This window comes from Euprymna scolopes, chromosome 18 (genome assembly GCF_053919585.1).
Source record: "Euprymna scolopes isolate OS-2025 chromosome 18, ASM5391958v1, whole genome shotgun sequence".
NCBI classification, from domain to species: Eukaryota; Metazoa; Mollusca; class Cephalopoda; order Sepiida; family Sepiolidae; genus Euprymna; species Euprymna scolopes.
The window spans coordinates 33,179,054-33,203,236 of NC_136499.1; the positions used below are offsets into that span (position 1 = coordinate 33,179,054).

Genomic DNA, 24,183 nt, shown 5'->3' on the forward strand with positions numbered 1-24,183 from the left:
TATTCCCAAACTCTTTTGATTGGCAACGACTTGAGTGCAATGACCAGGTGTATGTGCGGCAGCAAACTAGAGGAAAAAATCTCTTCAACCATTTGGTATTGGCGGAATTTTGGGTGCTTTACGCACTCGATGAAACAGGTTGTTTGACCAGCAACTCAACTCAATAACACACATGGATGCCCCAGGCACCAGGCACAAGAGTGTGTTGAAGGCCAAGAAAAGCTTAGATTGAGTGTATATTAAATGACTTGACTGTTTGTAACATGACTGGTATCAACCCTATAGATCAGATTGCATGGAGAGCATGTTTGAAATGTTGCTTCGTATTGCCCACCCTGGAGTCCTGGACACATGATGATGATGCTGATGATGATGATTTTTAAAAGATTAAAAAAAAACACACACACAGATTTTTTCTTTTGCATTCAAATTTATGTCAAAATAAAAATATAGAAAATATATTTTACATATAAATCATAAAAATTCCTGTGCATAATACAGTAGCAAAAAAAAAAAAAAAAATGCATTTGGAAAGAGACAGTTTTAAGCTGTCGTATGTGTAATACTTTAATTTCAACAAAATTGTTAAAATGTTTTTGATTTGTTAAAACTCCAATAAGTGAGTTTCGAGAAATGAGTTTCGTCAGCCGCCATTTTGATTTGGTCACGTGACAGGATTTCATAAGAGCTTTTGCCGTGTAAGCAGAGGCCGTTAACGCAAGGCAGTTGTGTTTTTGTTTTATTAGTAAAGAAGGCAGTGAAGATATTTTAAAAAGAAAACAACCTTTGTTTACAGGCAAAAGTAGCTAAAAACAAAACAAGGCAAAGATTGAAAGGGGAGATAATTAAAATCCGTGACTGATAAATGTGCTTTCCTACTTTGTCAATGATTAATGAAATATATTAAAAAAAACAACAACAAAAAAAACGTAAATTTGTAGATTAACTCCCTCTGCTAACTCCGTCTACCTCCCCACCACAACAAAAAAAAATGAGATTCCACTTTTTTAGGCGATTATGTGAAACTTGAACATGAAAAACTTGGTGTAAAGAAGAAAAGAAAAAAAATCAATTATTTTAGAATTTAGAGTAGAGATCAATTTCACATAAAAAATTAACATAAAACGACTCCCCCCACTTTCCAGACCATTCTAGTTTTTTTAAGTTAAGGCTGTTAACCAAATATTTTTACCTCTATCCCTAAATCCAAGTGGCAAGTCGTGATTGCCGAAAAACTAGATCCCCTCATGAAAAAGAAAATGTTAAAAATTTATCTCTCATAGCAAAAAAAAAAAAAAAATAGAAAAAGTTAACTACCCTAAAATGCAAGATATTAAATTTATATGCGAAACTGATTCTAAATTCTATAATTATTAGTTTTTTTTTTGCTTTGTTTTGTTTTTTCTTTTCACTAAGTTTTTCAGGATGTTTACACGTAATCACCTAAAAAGGCAGGATCTCAATCTTGGAGGAGAAAGGGTGGATTAGCAGAAGACTGAAAAAAAGAAAACAAAAATACTTTGTGTATTACAATCTTTCAGTGAAGAATAATACAGTATATTCAAAGCATGAGTGTAAAAGAATTATCTCTTTAAATGATGACTCCTACTTCTTGTCAGAAGAAGGCCATTCCATCTATTTTGTTTTAAGTTGCCATGAGCATGAAAATTATTCTTAATGCCAACTTAATTTTTACTGGTCAAACTTCTCCTTCCCCTTAAATTTTATGATGAATTTTTTGGCTTATGTGGTACAATGTTAAATTTGAAGGCATACTGTCCTATAGTAATAAAATTGATCATTTGTTGAATGTTGGAATGTGTCATAAAGACAGGCATGAGAGTGACTCAGAGAGATAGAAACCAAATTTGAGCAAGGAGGGGGGGGAGTCGGAGAGTGATATCGAGTGTGGTGTACCGGAAATGGCACCTGGCAGGAATAAACCTATTTGACGCAGACATGCACCTGGCCAAAAAAAAAAAAAAAAAAAAACACAGTTGATTGACACAGAATCACAACCTCTTTGGAAAATAAAATATCTAGTGATTTGATGCAAAAATCACCTGCAAAGGTTATACACAGACAGGAAGACACTAGTCACTAAATAAATGTCAAAGATCAAAGGAGTGTGGCTAAACTGACAGTAAAGATGAAACCCCAGAATGGGCATTTGCAAGTGTCCAAGAACGTTATATAAACTAGCAGAAATTGAGATGGAAAAAGTCGATTGGCTATCGAGTTTGAGAGATTAATTGCCACCAATTCTTCACGCACCCTAATTATTCTCCACTGACAATAAAGATGTATCATTATATTTTTATACTTAAACATCATCATTCTTTTAAGCACAGCAGAAATACAACAGGGGGAGCAGGACACTTGTTATTAGCAACAAAAATGTTCAAGATGGAGTCATGCTTATGTGATGCAATTTTAAATATATGGTGAGTGATGTCAAGAGTTTTGCACTGCAAAGTATAACGCATTTCAGTAGTATGCATTGAAATGTTGTTTGTTTGTTTTTTTTAAGTAATAAACTATTGCTAAATTTCCTGAGAAGGTATGTCTCAGTGTGTAGACCAGTAGTTCTCAATTTTTTTTTTACCCATGGACTCATTTTTCCTTCTTTTTTTCTTGGTGACCTCCCCTCATAATTATTGGTCATAGTATAGGAGAGCGAAGGTTAGGCAGACAATATAATAGGAAAAGAACCGACTGCCTGAGGTGCATATTTAAAACCAATTCCTATCCTTTTTTTTTTTTTTTATTGCTTTCAAGGCAATTTTTGGAATTTTTTTGAAATCTAGAAAATACATTCAAATTCGTTTCAATGTCTACTTCAGCTTTTTTCACGTCAAACCAAAATTACAGTAGAAATTACATTTTTAATGATAAAAACTATTATGAGTTAGATTTATCCGTGAGCCACCAAAATATTGCGGACCTCCAATTTGTTATATTTTGCCTGTGGACCCCCAGAAATATTCCATGGATCCCTAGAGTCCATATGGACACCAGTTGAGAACCTCTGGTGTAGACTATTCACCTTCAAGATCAAAATAAGGGGCCTCCTGATATAACACAGCAATTCAATTGTCTTAACTCCATCACTGCATACATATCTACATTCGCCGCCCATTTCTTCTACCAATCGTTGCATATTTAAATTGATTTCAGTAAAATAAATATTTCATTCCATGAAAAAGTTTCATAATATCAACGGAATATCGAATCAATATAAACATATTTTGTGTCGATTTTTTCCTGTAATAACTAATATTGCTTTGCTTATTATTTTATTTCTATATGCATTATATGTATTATATATTTTTCTATATTTGGACTTTGTATAATTCTGGCTCTTCTCTTCTTCTGATGAGAAACATTTGACTTTGAAATGCCATGGTCTAAAGAGCTTTTTTTTTTCCTTAATTTTCCCCTTTTAATTTTCGTTATTGTTCTGATATAATAGAGTTATATATAATTTTTTCCTCATCTTTCATTTAATGTATTCGTTTGCTTCTCTTAATATTGTTAAGCTTTCCTTATCTTGGTAAGTTTTGCTTTGTTAAAGATATATTCTTTGGTTGGTTGGTTGTTTTGTTTTACGGCATATCAACACTTTTCAGGTCATTTAATGCCGAATCTGGTGATTTTGAAGAACAATTTTTTAATATAGTATATTTGTTTTTTTAAGTCGTATTCTATTTAACCCATAGTTGGGACCCTAACAGATACTACCACTCCGGGTCAGAGTGGACCTGGGAGCAATGGCAATTAAAGGGTGGCTCTACACTCCCTAAGGCCTATATTCTTTAATAACGTAATTGTGTTATATATTTCTATCTATATTACTTTATATCTATTTACAACAATACATTCTGTCAAAAATTGTATCTTTTTCGTTTTCATTTAAATAAACTTCAACATATATACTTTGGTGCAAAAATGTCGTTTTTTCGACATTCAACTTTGTCAAAAAACAACATTATTTTTGCACCAACCTAATACTAAGATTAACTCACATATTGAGCACTGTTGAAGGAAAGGGAGACTCGACGTTGCCCGGGATTGAATGAGGACCAATGAATGTTTTACACTTCCAATACTTTTATTGTCATCGAAATTGGTGAAATCACTCAAATCGATTAATTGCCTGCTCTATTTGGCAATCCATCGAGATGTACCGAGATTAATCTCATATGCTTTTCAACAGTAACTTAACCTACAACACATTGTAGTCTACATTGACTTGAAGTAAAGTTTAAAATTCAAAAGTCAAATATCATTGTTCAATTGTGCTCCAAACAGAAACATTTCGAATGCCTCCGCACCTCATGTCTTATCAAAGAACCTACTACTGATTTTATATGCCAGGACCTTCTGCTTGTGCAGTGTTAAAACTTCTCAAATGCACTTGTTATGTTAGGCTGTATAAGAGTGTTAACTTTGATCCAAATCAGATTGTTCCTTCTTGAATGGGATTTTTTCGATTATCGATTTCCAATACTTACTGGATGAATTTAGATACGAAACTTGTTTAAGAACACTCCCAGGCACAGAAAGTATATTTGTGTGAAATGTCAAAAAAATTGGCTGAGCCGTTTCAGAGTCCATAGGGAACAAATTCACATGCACACACAGAGTGCCTTTTATATATAAGTACTATGGTTTCAAATGATCTGAAATAACAGCAAGAGAGACTTGATTCTAAATATTTTTCATATGTTATATCTCCCCTCTTTTGGAAATAGGTTACGATTATGAATATCCCCAGTATCAAATAATCTTTATACACTGTGAAAATTACTTTATGTATGAAAGCCAAAGAGGGGAGGTATAACATGAGTAATATTTGGAATCAAGTCTCCTCTTGCTGTTATTTCAGATCATTTGAAACCATAGTAGCAAGTTTTAGTCTCTCCTCCAACAAGGCTAGAGGCTTTGGAGAAATTATATATATATATATATATATATATATATATATATATGAAAGAAGTAAATAGACCCCCTTATTATCATTAATAATGAAAATTGCTGTCAAAGGATCCTGATGGATCTAGGCAAGAGAATTGTTTGTGAATTGGACAATCACTTGGTTACTAGTGGAAAGTGGAATCCCGAGATTTGTGGAGATCTGACCTTGATTAATTCCATTTTCAAACTGACTTATAATATGACTCCTCTGAAACCCTGCAAAATCTAATAGTTCTTTAGTCAGTGTCATACTTAAATGATGCAATATGATAAACATATTGGTATCCGAGACACAAAAATATCGATTAATGTAAAATATTGATATATTTTTACGGCTGCTTTGAACGATTCTAAAAGAAGCAGAAGAAACATATTTTTTTTTTTTACATGGAGTTCACCACTTATCAAGGCCCAATGGCCACTCAGGGATAAGGGTTATGAGTTTTCATGCTTGTGTATCAACACTACTGCGCTATTTTTTTTTCAAAAAATAGCATTTTCATGTTAAATTTAATTTTTTATGATATTTTTGTTTATTAAATTTAATTTTTATATTTTTGTTTATTAAATTGTTAGGTGAAAATACAGAATAGTTACAAAACACTTGCCTCTCCATGTTAATAACGTTATTATTTCAGCACGGTAACATAGATGCACAAACACCGATTTTTTTTTTTTTTTCTTTTATGAATGTCTATTTCTTCCATGCCTGGGTAAACATTTCATAATAAACTTCAACTCTTTCAAGTCTAGTGGGATATATGTGCCTCACTTGCTTTTGTGTTTGCCTAGTAGAATAAATATATTCCATAAAAGTATAATTATTTTGTTTACTTACTCCCTATTTACTTGCCTCTCCATGAGGGCAGAGTTAAAAACAATGTCGGTTTTTAATATGAAAAAAAAAAAAAAACAGTTCCCTCAAAAGGGGAATTCTGGTTTAAGACAAAAAATTTAAATTATCTCAATCTATAAAGACATTGGATTCACTAACCGAGGGTGTAAAAGAAGTGTAGCATCAGAACAGATATTACACTTTGTTCCCAAACAAAAGTCTTTTAGGATGATTACTAATATTACCTTTTGTGTTCAGTTGCTGTGCATTGTGGGAAATTTGAATTTGGATAAAACTTTCCCTTTTTGTTACAAATTCAGTTTTAAAAGAGTTAAAAGAAAACATTACACATTGCTTTTTATTTATAAAAGTTGACCGACCACTAAATTTTAATTGATTACCAATGAAATGTGCCTTCTATAATTTGAGTTAAAAATTAATAATATATATCATTAAAAGAATACCCGTCCCACGACAGGTAAAATTAATTTCCTAAACAATTTTGCACCACTTTTATATCTCTCTTACAAAAATTAAAATGAAAATAAAATGATACTAAATCTTATGTCTAGAATCTTTATTCTAATTTTGATCAAAATTCATTACATAATTTTAATTCTAGAAAATGTCTCAAATTTAAGGCTTAAGCTTAAGGGGTCTTCAGAGGAAATGTAAATTCAGGAAATCTTGTTTAACTGGTGTCTAATTACTATGGATCAAATTTAATGCTAATCTTAAATATTTCAATTTTCATATAGGAATTTGTGGTCATATTATGTCCTCTTAGAAACTCCTTAAAATACTCCAAATAAACTGAGATTTAAGGAGTATTCACTAATTCATGTTTAATACCTATTGTTAAAATTTTACAAAATTGGGAGGTAGATGAATTTTCTTTTTTACTCCCTTTGTATAAAATTAAGCTAAATATAGGTAACATTTGAATTCCTTATGCCTAACGGTTGTGTTTGGTAAAACAGTTTAGGAACGAGTCGTGTACGTACAACTATATAAAAACCTATAAACAGACCTAACTTTATAAAGATAAGAGATATGCAAATAACTGATTCTGCCTTTGCTCTTTCCACAGAATGGCCCGTGGAATCGAAACTCTATTTCCTCATTAAAGGAACACTATTGGATCTCCACCTGATTCCTTGAAATTAATTATAGTGTCGCAAGGTTAAGGAAAAGTACAATTTCAAGAGATTCAACTTTGTCACGTGGGTTAGTCGTTAAGGCTTATTATCTCATGTTGTCAACTTCTTTATGATGTCCTGAACTGTCATCTCCATTGTGGAAACAAAAAACCAAAGTCTTCAAGTTTGGCTTTCATTGCAAGTTTTTTCTCTTGCGTCATCGTGATTAAAGGCAATCGTACAGGACCCACATCCATTCCAAATAAGGAGAGCATTGCTTTTTCCCGTGACACCAATTCGCCTGCAAAGAAAAAAAAAAAAAGAATTAAAATGAATAACATTGGTATTTATTTGCTTCCCTCACAAAAGCCAAATGTGACACAAGGTCGTTTTTATGTGGGGGAAAATCAGCTCCCCAAAAAGAGGCACTCTGGAAGTAGGCAAAAATAAAAATTGCCTTAGTATAGAAGGATTTCCCCTCCATTGACTAAGGACAAATTAACTTAAGTGTAGCATCAGAGCAGATACTACACTGTGATCTCAGCGTTTTACACTTTGTTTTACTTGTAGGATAAAATCCCAAGAATATCCACCAGGTTTATATAATAGTGCTCAATAACAAATAGTTTTTTATATTAATATTTATTCATACACCAGACATGTACAGGCTTTGCTACACTGGCATGACACTGTTTCGAGCTGTAGTTATTAATAACTAAGATCTCGTCAGGTAAAAAACATCTGCCGTTTTCTTTAGGTATTCATATTGGAATGCCATTTTTTTTTTTTTTTTTTTTTTGCCTTACTAGATTTTAGTTATTAATAACTACCGACTGAAACATCGTCATGCTAGTGTAGCAAAGTTTATACATGTCTGTATTAATAAATATTAATATTTTGTTTTATATAGATATTCACTCAATGTATACTTAGCTAACATATACGATGGAGGATGAGATTTCAATAGTCCTAAATTATCAGGTTGACAAGAAAGTTCTTGCAGTTTTTAACTGTTAAATTCAGACGAACATATCTCGGCTCAAACAAAAATTTATTGATCGAAATAGAATCAACACACTTTTGCCAATGCAAAACAAGTGTATTTATGCAATTAGCCTAAAAATCTTGCGTTCTGGTGGCGATGAAATTGCTGAGGGAGATTTTGAAGCATTTCTCACGCACGAGATGCTTGAAAAAGTGGTAGTTTGTAAGTGAAAGGTCTGAAGAGCATGGCAGATGAGGCAGAGTTTCGTAGCCCAATTTGTTCAACTTCTGCAGAGTCTGTTTAGCAACACATGGTCGAGCATTGCCGTAAAGGAGAATTGGGCCTTTTCTAATTATTAATGCTGGGTGTTGTTGTTGCAGTTTCTGATGCATTTCATCCATTTGTTGACGGTACTTCTCTACCGTAATGGTCCCGTCTGCATTCAAAAAAACTGTAATGAATAAGACTGGTCGCAGACCACTAAACAGTCAGCATGACCTTCTTTTGGTGCAACTCTAGCTTCGGCAAGTGTCGTGGAGCATTGTCAGCATCTAATCATTGAGCTGAGCATTGCCAGTTGTCGTAAAGAACCCACTTTTCATCACAAGTCACAACCCAGTCGAGAAACGGGTCGTTCTTGTTGCGTTTCTTTTGGTTGTCGTTCAATTCATGATGCACCCATTTATCAAGTTCTTTTTTCTTTCAAATCTCCCTCAAGTGGTTGAAAATCGTCTAATTCAGAAACAAGTTCTCAAACGGTTGTGCATAGATTAGCTTCAACTAAGGCACTTAATTGATCATTGTCAACATCCAATGGCTGGCCACTACGCTCATTATCTTCAAGACTCTTGTCGCTGTCACAAAATTTCTGAAACCACTATTGTGCTGTGCATTCAGTAGTGAAAAACACTCTTTAAAATGATATATAAAGTAAAGGCATTCTAATAAAAACTTATTTTAAATACATAATTTGTATCAAAATTAAAAATTGTGCAAGAAGTTTCTTCTCAACCTAATATAAATCAGTTAAAATGTAGGGGAAATAATCCAATTTGCATTTCGTTTCATTTGCTACAAACTTTCATTGGTTCCTTAATAAGACTGTGAAATAATTTGTACACACAAAAAATGGTTTCTTTTGTATATTTTGTCTTTTTTATGAAAATGGACCCCAGACAATGCATGGAGCCACTGGATGTAAGGAATTAAAGAAAAAAAAAAAAAAAAAGAAGAAAAACTAGTTAATAATAAGTGTTAAATGAATAGATTATTAACCCAAAAACTGTAATCCTTCCCCTTTTGTCAGTAAATCTATGACCCACCTTCTACTCTCCTTAAATTCAATGTAAACAAATACTTGTCATAGACTACTCAAACATTAATCAAATGCAGTTCATACCATTGACTTATATTAGTACTTCAATAGTATTCCTCATTTTTCATCTGGCATTCATTCCCATCTCATTAACCCTGATTCTTGAGTGGTGCAGTAGACATAATTGCTTGAATCCATTATCAGTGCTTCTTAGCTAAAATGACTTTGTATGTTGACAAAATTGTTCCCCATAAACTTTTATTCCCCTGCCATCTCCTTCTGGTCCATCTACGTCACCTCAATTCCACCTGTCAGACTTCATCTCCACTCTCCGCAAGTCTACTCTATTTTATGTTGTTTTTTCTCAAGTTTATATAATACTCGTTTTATGTCATTATGCCAGATCTTTTGTCCAACTCTTCTCCAGGTTCTATTTGTTATATTATTTACCTTATTGACGTTAGGTCCAAAGAATGTTGTGATTTCTAGTCTCTCTATCTATATATCTCTACTATTATATAAATTATATATATTATTGTGTATGTGTGTGCATGTGTGTGAGTTCGTTCCCCATGGACTCTGAAATGGGCGGGCCGATTTTTTTTTAAATTTCACACAAAGGTACCTGATGTGTCTGGGAGTGTTCTTACATAGGTTTTGTATCGGAATGTGTTTGATAAGTATTAAAAATCGATAATCAAAAAAATCCAATCAAAGAAGGAAGTCCGATTTTCACTAAAGTTAACACTTTTATACAACCTAACATTACAAGTGCATTTGAGAAGTTTTATCACTGCACAAGCAGAAAGGCCCAGTCTATAAAGTCAACAGTAGATTCTTTGGGGTCCATAGCGCAGTAGAGAGAGGCGTTGAGTCTCTATGGTTCCAGATGAGCATTGCCTGAAGATAGTGGCCAAGCAGGTCAAAGGATTAGTTGCCAAAATGTGGCGAGGCAACAACAACTATGGAAGGCAGTAATTAATGGAGACACAGTTACAAAACTTAGCATTCCCATCACATCATGGTTAATCACCTGAGGAAGGGCAGATGATGCATTGGCTGAAACGTGGTGAAACACCAACGACTATGAAGATGAGGATAACAGTTTGCAAAAGAATGAATAAAGTAAAGAATAATTTCTACCCATACGTCTATTGTTTTTCCAAAATATAAAAAAACAGATACGATGCGGTGTGAGTAGAAGGAAGGTAATAGAAGAAAAAAAAAACAAATTTAATCAAGTTGAAATATTAGCATCAGAGAGAAACCTTAAATCTCATACAATCTTATGCTTATAGATTGGTGAAAATGTTAAGGGAGGCAAATAAAAGCGTATATGACATTGAAGAAAGGGGTTACTAAAAAGTACTCTTCCCTGTCTTGACAGGGTACAAAACCGACTTTGAAATCTAGTAGGCGACGATCCTTTCTCCTCTCTACTTCCTCTTTCTTACAAACATTGTAAAAAGTAAATTAAAAAAAAAAAGCACAAGCGCATTAATTGAAAATATCTGGTGTGTGTGTGTATGTGGCATGAAAAAGGTGTCCCCCCCGCCCTTTCGGATGGAACATGCTCTATAGAATTGAATATGTGACAATTCTAAAGACCATGTTCTGTCCGAAAGGGGAAACAAAAACACTCTTTTTTTTTTTTTTTTTTACACCACACACATGCCAGATATTTCTAAGTATTTATGTAATGCACTTCTGTTTTTTTAATTTACTTTTATCAAATTAATTATCCTGAGGATATGTTTTAAAACATTGTTGAACTCACAAATAAATTAGGGTTTCTTTTTTATTTCCATTATGTTGGAATATCATTTCAATTTTTTATCATATGCACATGTGTACTATATATATATATATATATATACTCTAGCTGGACACCTGGCATTGCCTGGTCGTACATGAGATAATGGTAAAAATTGCCCTAAATTCTCGACCTCAAACTGAAGAGCCATTGCTCAAAACAACAAGGTATAATAAAAAGGCTGTCTGGGAAGCCACCAGGGATCTCATCAGAAATGCCCCATGAGGAAATATCTTTTCTCTTCTTGTTGAGCAGTGTGCAAATGAGACCACTGAGTGGTTCTAAATGACAATTAAAGCACATGTTCCCACACGGAAATTCTATAGCAAGCTCCACTCTCCCCAATGGTTTACTTCTACGTGTGCAGCTGCCATTGCTCAAAGGTAGCATGCGTACTACAGATTTAACTGATATAAGTCCAGATCAAACAGACAGAAGTTTATAGAAGCTAAAGTAACTGTAAGAAGGAAACAGCGACGGCTAAAAAAGAATATACTGAAATCACAAGAAAGCACATTGAAGTACAGAAATTATGAACCCATGATTTTTGGAAAATCTACAAGAGTGTAGTAAATGATGGGCAATCAACAATTCCCCCGCTATCCAACAATCATGAGGTTGTTTGCAGGCAACCAAGAAGGCTAACATGCTTGCCAGTCGGTTTGCCTCAAACTCCACATTGGACCCAGCAAACTACTCCCTCCCTGATTTTCCTTTGCAGACAGACACCATACTAGATGATCTGAAAATCACCCCATCTCAGGTGCATGATATCATAAAAACCTTGACACCTCAAAAGCATGTGGACCCGATCTCATCCCGACTGTGCTATAAAAAAAAAAAAAATGCTCTGCCAAGGTTGCTCCAGTTCTCTCCAAACTCTACAACAAATTCCTTAACGGATCTTGTTTTCCTGACTGCTGGAAAACTGCTTCTATGGTACCAATTTTCAAGAATAATGGCGAAAGAACTGACCCATTAAATTATCACTCCATTAGCCTCCTCCCACTTTTCGAGAAAATATTTGAGTTCATAATTAACCAAGCTTTAGTCCCTCACCATACAGCTGCTAAACTTCTGACCGACTAACAATATGGATTTAGGCAAGCCTGTTCTACAGCAGATATATTAACTGTAACCTCTGAACATAAATACCATACACTGGACAAAGCAGGGGAGTGTAGAGCGATAGCCCTAGATATATCTAAAGCTTTTGACAGGATATGGCATGATGGTCTTCTCAGGAAAATCAGATCATACGGTATCACTGGACGAATACTTAACATGATTAAATTCTTCTTAAGTCAGAGAAGAATCCAGGTTGTCTTCGACGACCATACATCCAAACAATATGATATAAATGCAGGAGTATCTCAGGGGTCTATTCTTGGACCTTTATTATTCCTAATATTCATAAATGATCTCCCTGATAAAATTGTCTCTGAGATAGATATATTTGCTGATGATTCCATATAACAGGCATGAGTGGAGAACAAATGAACACATATCGAAGGAAATTGCAGAAACACTAGAGGAAGACCTCCAATCTGTAGTGCCATGGAGACATAAATGGATGATCACATTCAATACTGCCAAGAGTAAGCTTGTTTCCGTCAATAATTACAAGAAACCTTCTCAAGCACCAATAGAAATGGCTAAAGATACATTACCTAAAAGTAATTCCTTTAAACTCCTCAGCCTAACATTCACAGGGAACATGAGTTGGAACAGATAGATAGAGAGCACTGCCTAGGCCGCTGCGAAGAAAGTGGGCTCTGCCATGCTAGAAAGCTACCTACGTTTGAAAGTAGCCTGTACCTCCATAAGACCATCACTCGCCCATGTATGGAGTATTGTTGTCGTATTTGGGCTGGTGCTTCTGCTACTTGTCTCTCATTCCTGCACAGGTTTCAAAAGAGAGTCACCAACCTGATAGGTCTTGAACTGTCATTTAAGCTTCAACCTCCTTCCCATCGACGAAATATTGCATCCCTCTGCCTGTATTTTAATGGTGAATGCTCCGACAAACTACAAGCACTTGTACCCCCTCGACGTAAATACTCCTGACAAACCCGACAAGCAACTAAATTCTATCCCTACATAGTAGATAGAGGAAAGCCTTCTACTCCAATATTTTTTTCCCCCCAGAACTGCTAAACTTTGGAACTCCCTTCCGGGTTCTTGTTTTCCCAACTGTACTGACATGCAGAAGTTCAATTGTAATGTGAACAGACATCTTGCTGCACAACTCCCTACATAGTATCCCTGCAACTTATGTCCCTGATAGTAGCCCCCTACATTAAAGTGGCATTGTGCCTTCTTTGGGGTGAAAATGGAATAATAAAAATAAACAAAAATAAAAACAATACACTTAAACACGATATTTTAATTTATGCAGATTGCGTATGTATTATTATAGAATCAATCCTCTATCGATTATTATATACTACAAGAAATAATTTGCCCGGTGAACTAATTCAAAAAAAAAAATAATAATAGTAATGATAATGTCGTTCATCAAATTCCGTTTGTGTTTGTTTACAATATCACGTCAGCTGATATTTGGGCTTGACGATCTTAAAAATAGTCTTTCTTCTCTTATAGATTAAAAAGACGAATATTTATAAAGGGAATATTTTACGTTACACCAATCAAGGTTACACTTGTGTAATGTAAAATATTCTCCCGTGAAAATTCTTTTTTATCTATAAAAGAAGAAAGATTATTTTTAAGATCGGATTTTTTCGATTTTCGATATTTATCGGATGAATTTCTGTACAAAACATATCTAAGTACACTGCCAGACATGTAAATTACCTTTGTGTGAGATTTGCAAAAGATAGGCTCTGTCGTTTTGGAACTTGTGTGGAAGGAATTCACACACACAAAGTAACTTTATATATATATATATATATATATATATATATATATATATATATATATATATATATTAAGTAATGTGATTTACAATTTAAAATTTAAAAATTAAAAAAAAAATTTAAAATTTAAAAATCAAATTTCAATCAAATTAAAAATCAGTTTCATAAGAAGGAGCAACAACAAAATCAATTAAATTTAAAAATTTTTTTTAAATTTTTAAATTTTAAATTGTAAATCACATTACTTAATATTGAATTAGCTCTAGGACATTTAACTATCGAGCTTATTATATATCTAAATTACAACGAGCACTTTCTATTTCCTGTATTTTAATTAAACTAGTAATTTCACTGTTACATTAAAATACACTTAGCTCTTTAGACTATTGTTCTAATCTCCTTTATATATATATATATATATATATATATATATATATATATATATATGAAATCAAGGTCTTATGTATGATATGAAAAGAAACCAAAATCTTAAGATCTTCATCATTCCAGTAATTATAGGGGCAACCGGACTTACGAAAAAGAATTAAAAAAACTACCTGGCAAATATACCTGGTGAAACATGTGCAAGGGAGACACAAACAATTACATTGAAAGAGACGGTTAGAATTTTAAAAAAGATCTCTCGGTTGGAATGTCTGAGACAGCAGGTGAATGTCATCCTCAGCTAAAACAAAAAATAAAAAAAAATAAGGAAGAAAATTAAAAAAAAAAAAAATCAATATGTTAATTATTTATTCGCAGGAAAGTATCTTATCCTGTTGCTCATAAAACCATCTTTCATGTCTGATACCGTGCGACCAAATATGGCAATATGTTCTTTTATGTTGATAGTGATACGAAAGAGGCCAAATAATGAAGAATATGGTCACCTCATATCATTCCCCCATATGGTTTCATCGTTGATAAATAACATAAGAATTATAACATTCCCTTCCCCACATCTCTCTTAGATAATATATATATATACTAGACTACCCGTGACCCGTTGGGTCAGTATGTTATATTAGCTGTGGAATTCATGTATGAGTGTGACACTTGTGACGTAAAGAAAATAGTTTTTTTTTTTTGACATAACAGAAACATTTCTATGAAAGTATATTAAAATGAAAAAAGAATATAGATAGATTTCTATGAGTTGTTCTGTTTATTATAATTGATTATTTTTGAAAAAAAAAAGAAATTTACAGTTACTGAATTATAAGTGGTTGGCCATACTTATAGGTAAAGGTGCACTAAACAGATACCATAATACTTATTATAGTTAAATTCAAATTTTTATATATATATATTTTTTTTTTACATCGTTCATATCTGTATTACGTTTAAGTTATTTTAAACCCCACTCTTCCCATGTTAAATAATAATTTCGAAATAATAACGTTAATATTTCAGGGTCCCAATTGTTCTTTTGTTTTTTTTTTTGTTTTTTGCGTTTAAATTATCCAAATAAACGATTGTCAATACTGACTGCTGTTTTTTTTTTTTTTTTTTTTTTTACAGCGTTCATTTCTGTATTACGTTTAAGTTACTTTAAACCCCACTCTTCCCATGTTAAATAATAATTTCGAAATAATAAAGTTAATATTTCAGTGTGCAGGTTATGCGCGCATTCGCAACCGGATGTCGTAAACTGGAAAGTGGGTTACATACATTGTTATAGGGTCATTTGAGTTTTATAATTATATAGATATATATAAGAACAAGTAGTTAATAAAACATGTTAAAAAACACTTTGAAAAAGAGTTAAAAACATATTTAATTTTAAAAAAGAAACACTAAATAAGTGGATAGTCCTTAATCCGCGGAGTTTCGAAGAAATACTTTTCTTCTCATCAGAGGGTAGAATTTAGCAAAACGTGGGACCGGATTTTGCTTGCAAAAGAATTTGATGAAACTACAAGTAAGTCAGAGATCTTACTTGATAACAAAAAATGAAGCAGAGGGAATAGGGTGAATAAAAAAATGATTTCATGTGAATGGATAGTCTGGTGAAAGATAAAGTATCCAACGATGGTAAAATCCAAACATGCAAAATCCAAGAAAGTTAGTTAAATTTCTATTCGCACAAATAAATTCCAAGGAAATCGCGTAATTAGAAGATGATCCAAAGTAATCCAAAAGGCAAAAATCCGTAGAATAATTCACAAATAGGTACAAGGAAACGGGAGTAAATTCCAATAATATTAAAGCAAAGATAAAATATGCAAAAAAAAACAAAAACAATGGAAGAAATATAAAACTCGACTGGTGAGGCTTAATTAAGAAATATATATATATATATATATATATATATATATATATATATACCAAGTCCAAGGTATTTACGAGATAAAACTCATGAATTAAAACGAGGTTATTAAGAGTGCTCAGTAAAAAAGAGCAAAATATAATATTACTATTTATATAGACAAATATTACATAGTTGCTACACTGAACATGTTAATGCTTCGGACAATTGGTTGACAAGTGATGTAATGAAGTTTATTTGCCACTGGTATCTGGTTTTAAAATCTTTGGAATTTGAGAACCAGATGCCTTTGGTGGCAAATAAACTTCATTATGTTGCCTCACAAGTGACTTTTGGTTTCTTGCCAACTAATTGTCTGAAACATTAGCATGTTCAATGTAGCGACTATGTAATATTTGTCTATATAAATAAAAACACACACATATATATATATATATATATATATATATATATATATATATATATATATATATATATTAGTGCAAAGTTTTGTTGAAAAATCAAAGACTCACGTTTTCTTTTTTATAACCTTCGTTTATTTCCTGTATTTTTCCATTACAGCTGTTTCATTAATGAGTGGCAATTTTACAATTTATGTTTCCGTAAAAATATCCTATCCCCACCAACTTCTTCAGATGTTTATCCATTAGATTTTTACAACAAATGGTATATTTTTTTAACATGCTGAACATCGTATTTGGGTAAAAAGATTTCCACAGCCATGCTTCCTCACTTCCTCCATCTTTTAGTGTTATGTAAAGATAGTTTTCCGTTTAAACCCGTACTTTCGTATTTTTATTTTTTATTCATTAATTATTTATTTTTGTTTTAATTTTCCCTGTTTTTCCTATTTGTTTTTTACAATTATCATATAATTTTATATAATTTTATTCCTATATTTATGCGTGTTTATTTTAATAGTTTTTTTTTTGCTTAGTGTTTGAATTCGTATTATATTACCCGATGTAGGGGAGATCACTCTCGTGGTATCATTTTTTATCTAGGATTACCTCCCTTGCAATTTTTTTTTTTCTAATCTGCTCTAGTGCGTGAAATTAAATATTTGTTTCTGTGCAAACACCCGTGGATTACATCTAGTATTTTGTTTAATAATTTTTCTTTTGATATTAGTATATGGTAAGATTCTAATATACATAGGTTGCATCTTTTCGATTTGCTAGGTTTATATTTTACCCCTTATCAATTTTTGACCATCTTAATTTATATTCAGTTTTATTTTCCTTTAATTCCTTAATCCATACTGCTAAAGTGGTTGAGTTTTTCTTTGTTTTTTTTCCGGTTGTTTTCGTTATTACTATTGGTTCTGTTTCTATTTTCGTTATAGTAGTTGTGGTTGTCACTATTGATTTGATCCTTTCTACCGTTGTTTTCATTTTTATTTATATTGTTGTTGTTTTTGTTATTTTTGGTGTTCTTTTCTTTTTCAGTTTCATTTTTAAACGATGATAAGTGATTACAATATCTGTCCTTAAAACAAGTTCCGTTGCTCCCCAGATATACTTTAGTTTCAGTATTTGTTATAACTTCACATTTGTATACTACGTTTGAAGTTAAACAGTTCCCCCTCATTGGACATTCATTAGGGTCCCGGTAGTTACATTCTTTTACATTGTTAGATTCATTTTCTGTCCTATTTCTGTTTTTCAAAAATTTGTTTAATTTTGTGTTATTTGAGCCAATTATAGTATTTGTTAAGTTAGCAGATGCTGTGAAGGATAGCTTAACAGTGTTTTTATTAATTATTTTACTTAGTTTACTATCTTGCGGGAAATTTTTTTCTATAATTTGGTAAAATTCCCTTGGGATGTTATTTTTTATATGGTGGCTGAACGGTGGATTGAACCACGTCTGGCTCTTCCTTTTATTTTTATCTTCTCTTTCAGTTTTATTATGGTCTATCTTTTCATTTTTCTTTTTTGTGTTTATTGTATGCTTTATTTTTTCATTTGTTTTTCCTTTTTTATATTTCCTCATCGACATGTTGTAAGATATTACATTTGCATTGTTTATTGTTCTTTCTGTACATATGTTATTGTTTTGAGTTTCCTTAACAAATTTAATTTGTTCTTTATATCCTGATCTAACTAAGGCTTGGTTGTAATATTCCTTGTTTTTATTGAATAATTATTCATTTTGTGATATTTTGAATATTCTTTTTGAGATGCAAAGTATAAGTGCTTTTTTCATACTATTTGGATGGTTGGACTTGTGATCTATGTAGAATAGCGTTTGGTTGGGTTTGTGGTGGGGTTCATAGGAGTTGTTGTCTAGATTAAGGGTTATGTCTAAGAAGTTTACACATTTGTGGTTTGGGTCTATTGTTATATCTAGGTTCAGTTTACTGAAAAATGTTTTAATTTTTTGTTTGGCTTTTTCAAATAACCTATTTGTTGAGTAGAATAATGCATCATCCCGGTATAGTCCTCCTGTTAGTCCTGGAATCTTTTTATATAGTTCATTTAGTATATAAAGACCTACAAGGTCTGTTACTTGTGCACTATCCGGGACCCCCATTGTGACGTCAAAGTTGAGGTTTCTGCTCTTTCTGGTCCATAGTTTGTTATCATATATAATTAGAGTTCTTCTTACTAGTCTTATAATGTCTAATTCTAAATTAAATTATCATTGTTAGTTTTCTAGCTAGTTCTAGTGCTTCCTCAAAGAGATTTGGTGAAATAGAAGGGTAATATTAATCTATATCATATGATTAGTTGTTTTGGAGAAAGAAATCCAGCAGAGTGCTCAATTAAAAGGAAAATCCAAAATATAAGAGTGTACAGAAAGTTGTTAGATGAGACAAGTCATTGGTACCGTCGGTTTCAACCCCGATAGTTAGGACCGTTTAAGATATCCATATCAAGCTCTCTTCAGCCAATACTGAGACGAGTATTGGCTGAAGAGAGCTTGATATGGATATCTTAAACGGTCCTAACTATCGGGATTGAAACTGACGGTACCAATGACTTGTCTCATCTAACAACTTTCTGTACACAATATATATATTTTACATAGGCATCACCACTTATCAAGGCCAAGACGCCACTCGAGAATAAGGGTTAAAGAGTGTACAGTAGAAATTGGACAATATAACAATTGATAGTAATGGGGATTCGGTAAATATGTTAACTTATATGGAATGGCTCATCAAAAACTTATATAATAGTATATTATATATGAAATCAAGGTCTTATGTATGATATGAAAAGAAACCAAAATTTTAAGAGCTCCATCATTCCAGTATATATATATTGATAAAGTTAACCTGAAAAATTTTATTTTATTTTCAATGAAAAAACAAAAAAGTTTTTCTCATACTCCACCTCCTTCCCCTTCATATGATTTCCACCCTCCCTAACTTTTTCATTTCTAGTATAAAACGTATTTAAAATTGGTGTTGTCTATTTTGCCCATACTTTTGTATCAAGCCCATTTTCTCTCCTCTTCTGATGAGAAGCATTTAGCTTTGAAATGCTATTGCTTAAAGCAGTTCTTCCTTCCTTTTGCTTATATATATATATATACATATATATATATATATATATTATTTCATTCAATGATAATTTTGTTTACCTAAATTAGATAAAAAAAAGTATATATATATATATATATATATATATATATATATATAGTTATCCACATACAGAACTGTTTCGCTGATTCACAGCTCATCAGTACGGCTAAACAAGCAACTACCTCAAGCCAGGATCGAAGCCCAATCACCCAAACGACAGTCAGAGCTTCTAATCGTTGCGCTAAATGGCTGCTGCTATGCGGGCAGTGAATTAACAATGTTTTGACATTGTCCAAAGTACCTAAGCTCAATTTGTTTACGCAAAGATCATCGCTTCATACGCTAATGATAATTTGTATATCACTTCCCAATGCTCAACCTAAGATAGGGAGCATTACTTTTTTATCCAATTTAGGTAAAAGGGAATAGACGTCAGCTCTACTACATAATCAAGTTATCTAAATTGATTTTTTTCAATAAAAGTTTTCAAATAAAGCTGTAGTGTTGAGGAGGCCACACCCACTAAGATCAACGGGGTTGGTAGCGGGAGTGTCTCTGTACACTCCTTCTTCACGCCTTGAACATTTATTAACATTTCTATTTTTACTTTTTAATTTCCATAATTTTTAAATTATGAAGAAAGTAAAAGATCATATGTCCTTTTCATGGGTGTCGAGTGCAAACAAAGACCTTCATGATATTATTGTAGAGATTTACTTGCTACCTACCGCAGTAGGATGTGACACAAGGTCGGAAAAGACAGATGTCAAGCAAGCGCTCTTAAAAGAAGGTCACTCTTGCCTAGCATAAATTGCCTGCACGTTCTCGTCGGCATTGCCCGGTCGGGGTACCTCAGGTAGCAAGCGATAAAAACTTATTTTTGTCGCCCGTCTAGCTAGTCGACGGTATTCACATCGAGGGGGCACAAGTGCTAGCACTTGGTCACAGCACATTCTATTAAAGTACCTGTAAAACAGGCATAGGAATGCAACATTGCGATATTGCGACAGGGGTTTGAGCTTGGTTGACAGCACGGGATCTATCAGATTGGAGACTCTTTTTTGGACCCTGTCTAAGAGGGAGAGACTAGTGGCTGATGCACCAGCCCAGATGTAGTAGCAATCAATACTCTATGCATGTGCGAATCGTGGCTTTGTAGAGATACATGATGAAGGCAGATGTGGCTAGTTTTCTAGCATGGTAGAGAGAGTCTACCTTCTTTGCAGCAATCTTGGCAATGTCATCAATGTATTTGTTTCAATTCATGCTGCGTGTGAATGTTAAGCCGAGACAATAAAATAAAGTCATCTAGCACAAAATAAAACCTCACAACAGTTTTGTATGCCCTTTGATCAAAATAAAATATAATTAAGCAAATAGTCTGAATAATGTATTTTTAGAATATCCATAGAGTACTTTATCTCCAAAACTCTAGAGCAAGGTTTCTCGACCAGGGTTCTACAGAACCCTAGGGTTCCTTAAGAGCTTGCCATCGGTTCCATCAAGAGATATTGATAAATAGGCAGATTATTATGCCTTTGCACATATGTTAAAATACATTTTTAAGGGTTTTTGTTTCAAATCTAATTTTTTTATAAATGTATGGAAATACTATTAATTTATTTTTTTGAATTCTGAATAAATTGCAAAAAGGATTCAATTATTATGTGTTTGTAATAGTTGACAGGAGAATGTTGATTTTTTTTTGGGGGGGGGGATTGTCAATAAATTTGAAAAAGAGAATTTTTTTTTTTTTTTTTTTTACCTAAACCGGTTATAAAATAAAAATATTGCTTCCATTATGAAGGAGAAATAAATAAATATGATTGTAAAATATTTTCCTTTGTAGAGGTTCCTTAGACATTACTATTATTGGAAGGGTTCCACAAAGCTAAAATAGATTAGGAAACACTACCTTATACGGTCAATATTTTCCTCAGTCACCACCAACAACTGATTACAAATAATTTTTTTTTTTTTTAATTGTCAATAAATTTGAGAATAACAATTTTTAAAATTTGTTTTTCCTAAACCGGTTATAAAAAGAAAAAATGTTGCTTGTACTATGAAGAAGAATTTAAAATTTTTGTAAGATTGTAAAATATTTTTTTATGTTAAGGATCACTATTATTGGAAGGGTTGTGCAAAGGTAAAAGGGTTGGGAAACATTGCCCTAGATTAAGTTTGTAAACAAACAAATAAATAAACAGGAACTACAGCTTATATATTTCTTAAAGATTAAAAGGAAAACACATACAAGTATTTACCCATTTTCAAAATGTTGGTCGTTTATTGGTAACACCTTGCATGCAATTGTTTCAGCCTCCGGTGTTGGCACACAAGTATATACTTTAATTAATTGGAATTCATTATTGAATTTGTATTATTTATTCATTTGTTTATTACGGGCTATTATCCTCATCTTTTATGACAGAACAACTTAAAGATGAGGGATAACAGTCCATAATAAATAAATGAATAAATAAGTATATAACAGTTCACTACTTATAATTTTGCACAACTGAGCTTCATCAGCACGTAGAAAGGAACAATTAAAAAAAAAGTTTCACAGTCAATGAATAGAACTTTTATTATTAACACAGCAAGTATTCTTTTTTTTTAATTATTCATATATATATATATATATATATATATATATTATATATATATGCACACACAGAGTTACTTCTGTCAATAAAACCTTTTAGTGTAAACTCCCTGCATAGATACTATAATACATCTTATATATGGATAAAATAGAACCACAACCCAACCACCCCTATACCTCCCCTTGAGTCTTAAATGCATAAACTACCTGCATTATTTAAGACTATGATAGAAACCCTATTCACCTTTTTACCTTACACTTTATATAATACGCTCCTCGTTTCTCTTAGAATTCAATATAGTTCCCCCTAGCAACATCAATAATTTTATTAATTTATTTCGTTCCTGATGACTCCCTCGCTAGACGTCACATCCGATTATGCTACCTAGCATCTTCTCTACTCTTCTGATGAGAAGTATTAGGCTTCGAAATACCTTGGTATAAAGAGTCCCCTCTATTCCCCAACTAAATGTTTGTATACCTTTATTAAATAAATGAATCATTCTATATATATATATATATATATATATATATATATATATGTGTTCTGATGAGAAGAAATAGGCTTCGAAATGCCCTGGCATAAAGAGTCCCTTCTATCCCCCAAATTTTGCCTGTATTCTATTATTCAATAAATGATCCATTCTATATGATCCAATAATTACTGTTGAGCTTGGCATTATCCGGATAAGTCTCCTTTTGTGGCATTGATCTCTCTCTTTTCCTTTTACATTAAGCTATATATATATATATATATATATATATATATATATATATATGGAAGTTAAAGGAAGATAATTGTTGTGAAGGAACATAACTGGCTATACACCGGTTACAAACTGTATATATATATTGGACTGTTTGGCAGACAGCGGCAGACAAGCAGTCGCAGTAAGACGGATAGTCTTACGTGTTGATTATCAGACTTTCTTCCCCATACTTGTTACTATGTACTTCTATTTACCTTAGGCGAGCAGCCTTACGTTTCTGTATTATAAATAAACCCCATTACACATACCACTCGGTGTAACTCACGTTTGTCTTTATTTCCTAAGTATTTAGGAATATAACAATGGCGACAAAAGGATGTTCTTTCTCTTAACAGAGATAAATTACCGTACCAAGGACTGTGTACAATGCAAGGATTTTTTGTTTTACGAAAAAAACAAACTACACAAGGATTTTTGACCACGTGCGTCAATGAATTTAAAAATTTTTCCTACCTAAAGTAGCGAAAAGTACGGATTTTTCTTCGTAAAGAACTCACAAGAAATTATAGAAACATGTTCAAGGTAAAGTGGAATTTATATTTATTTTGACAAGTAAAAAAAAAAAAAAAAAAAAAAAATGGTCGCAAGTTGAATTCGAAACTACACTAAAGGATTACGAGTTTCGAAAGAAAAAATATAAATACAACGACTATTGTACCATTTTATGCCACGTGGGAACGGCAGCCATATATTTTTTTTTTTTGGAAAATTAATTGTTTGTTATTGCCTTTATATAAATAATTGGAACTATTTGTCGTGGGAAGTAAGAAATATTTTGTGTATGAACTTACGTTGTTGAAAAAAAAAAAAAAAAAAAAAAAGAAAAAAAAAAGAATTATTTTACAAAGCCTGTTGAATTACTATGGATGAACTTTGTTGAAACGTGTTGTGTCTGCATATTGCTACTAATTTACGATATACGTAAATTTACGATTTTTCTTTGGAATTATTGTGTAGAATTCGAAAAGACATTTTTGTACTAGAAGCTAACATGGAACAATTAGCAGAGTTAACTAAGGCTCTAGCCCTTAGCATCCAGGAACAGACAAAAATGACTCAAC

The 24,183-nt window shown here is 32.4% G+C and overlaps 1 protein-coding gene across 9 annotated transcripts in view; it reads right to left on the reverse strand.

Moving 5' to 3' along the window:
• Positions 1–6,152: 6,152 nt before the first annotated feature.
• LOC145297580 (N-acetylneuraminate lyase-like) overlaps positions 6,153–24,183 on the reverse strand; it is a 218,266-nt gene continuing 200,235 nt past the window's right edge. For 5 of the 9 annotated variants that reach the window (XM_080143607.1, XM_080143610.1, XM_080143609.1 and 2 more), the window contains one exon: positions 6,153–7,252. In XM_080143607.1, coding sequence (XP_079999733.1) covers positions 7,098–7,252 — 155 coding nt within the window. In that variant the 3' untranslated portion in view covers positions 6,153–7,097. The remainder of the gene's footprint in view (positions 7,253–24,183) is intronic. The other 4 variants (XM_080143617.1, XM_080143613.1, XM_080143616.1 and 1 more) reach the window with 1 other exon arrangement.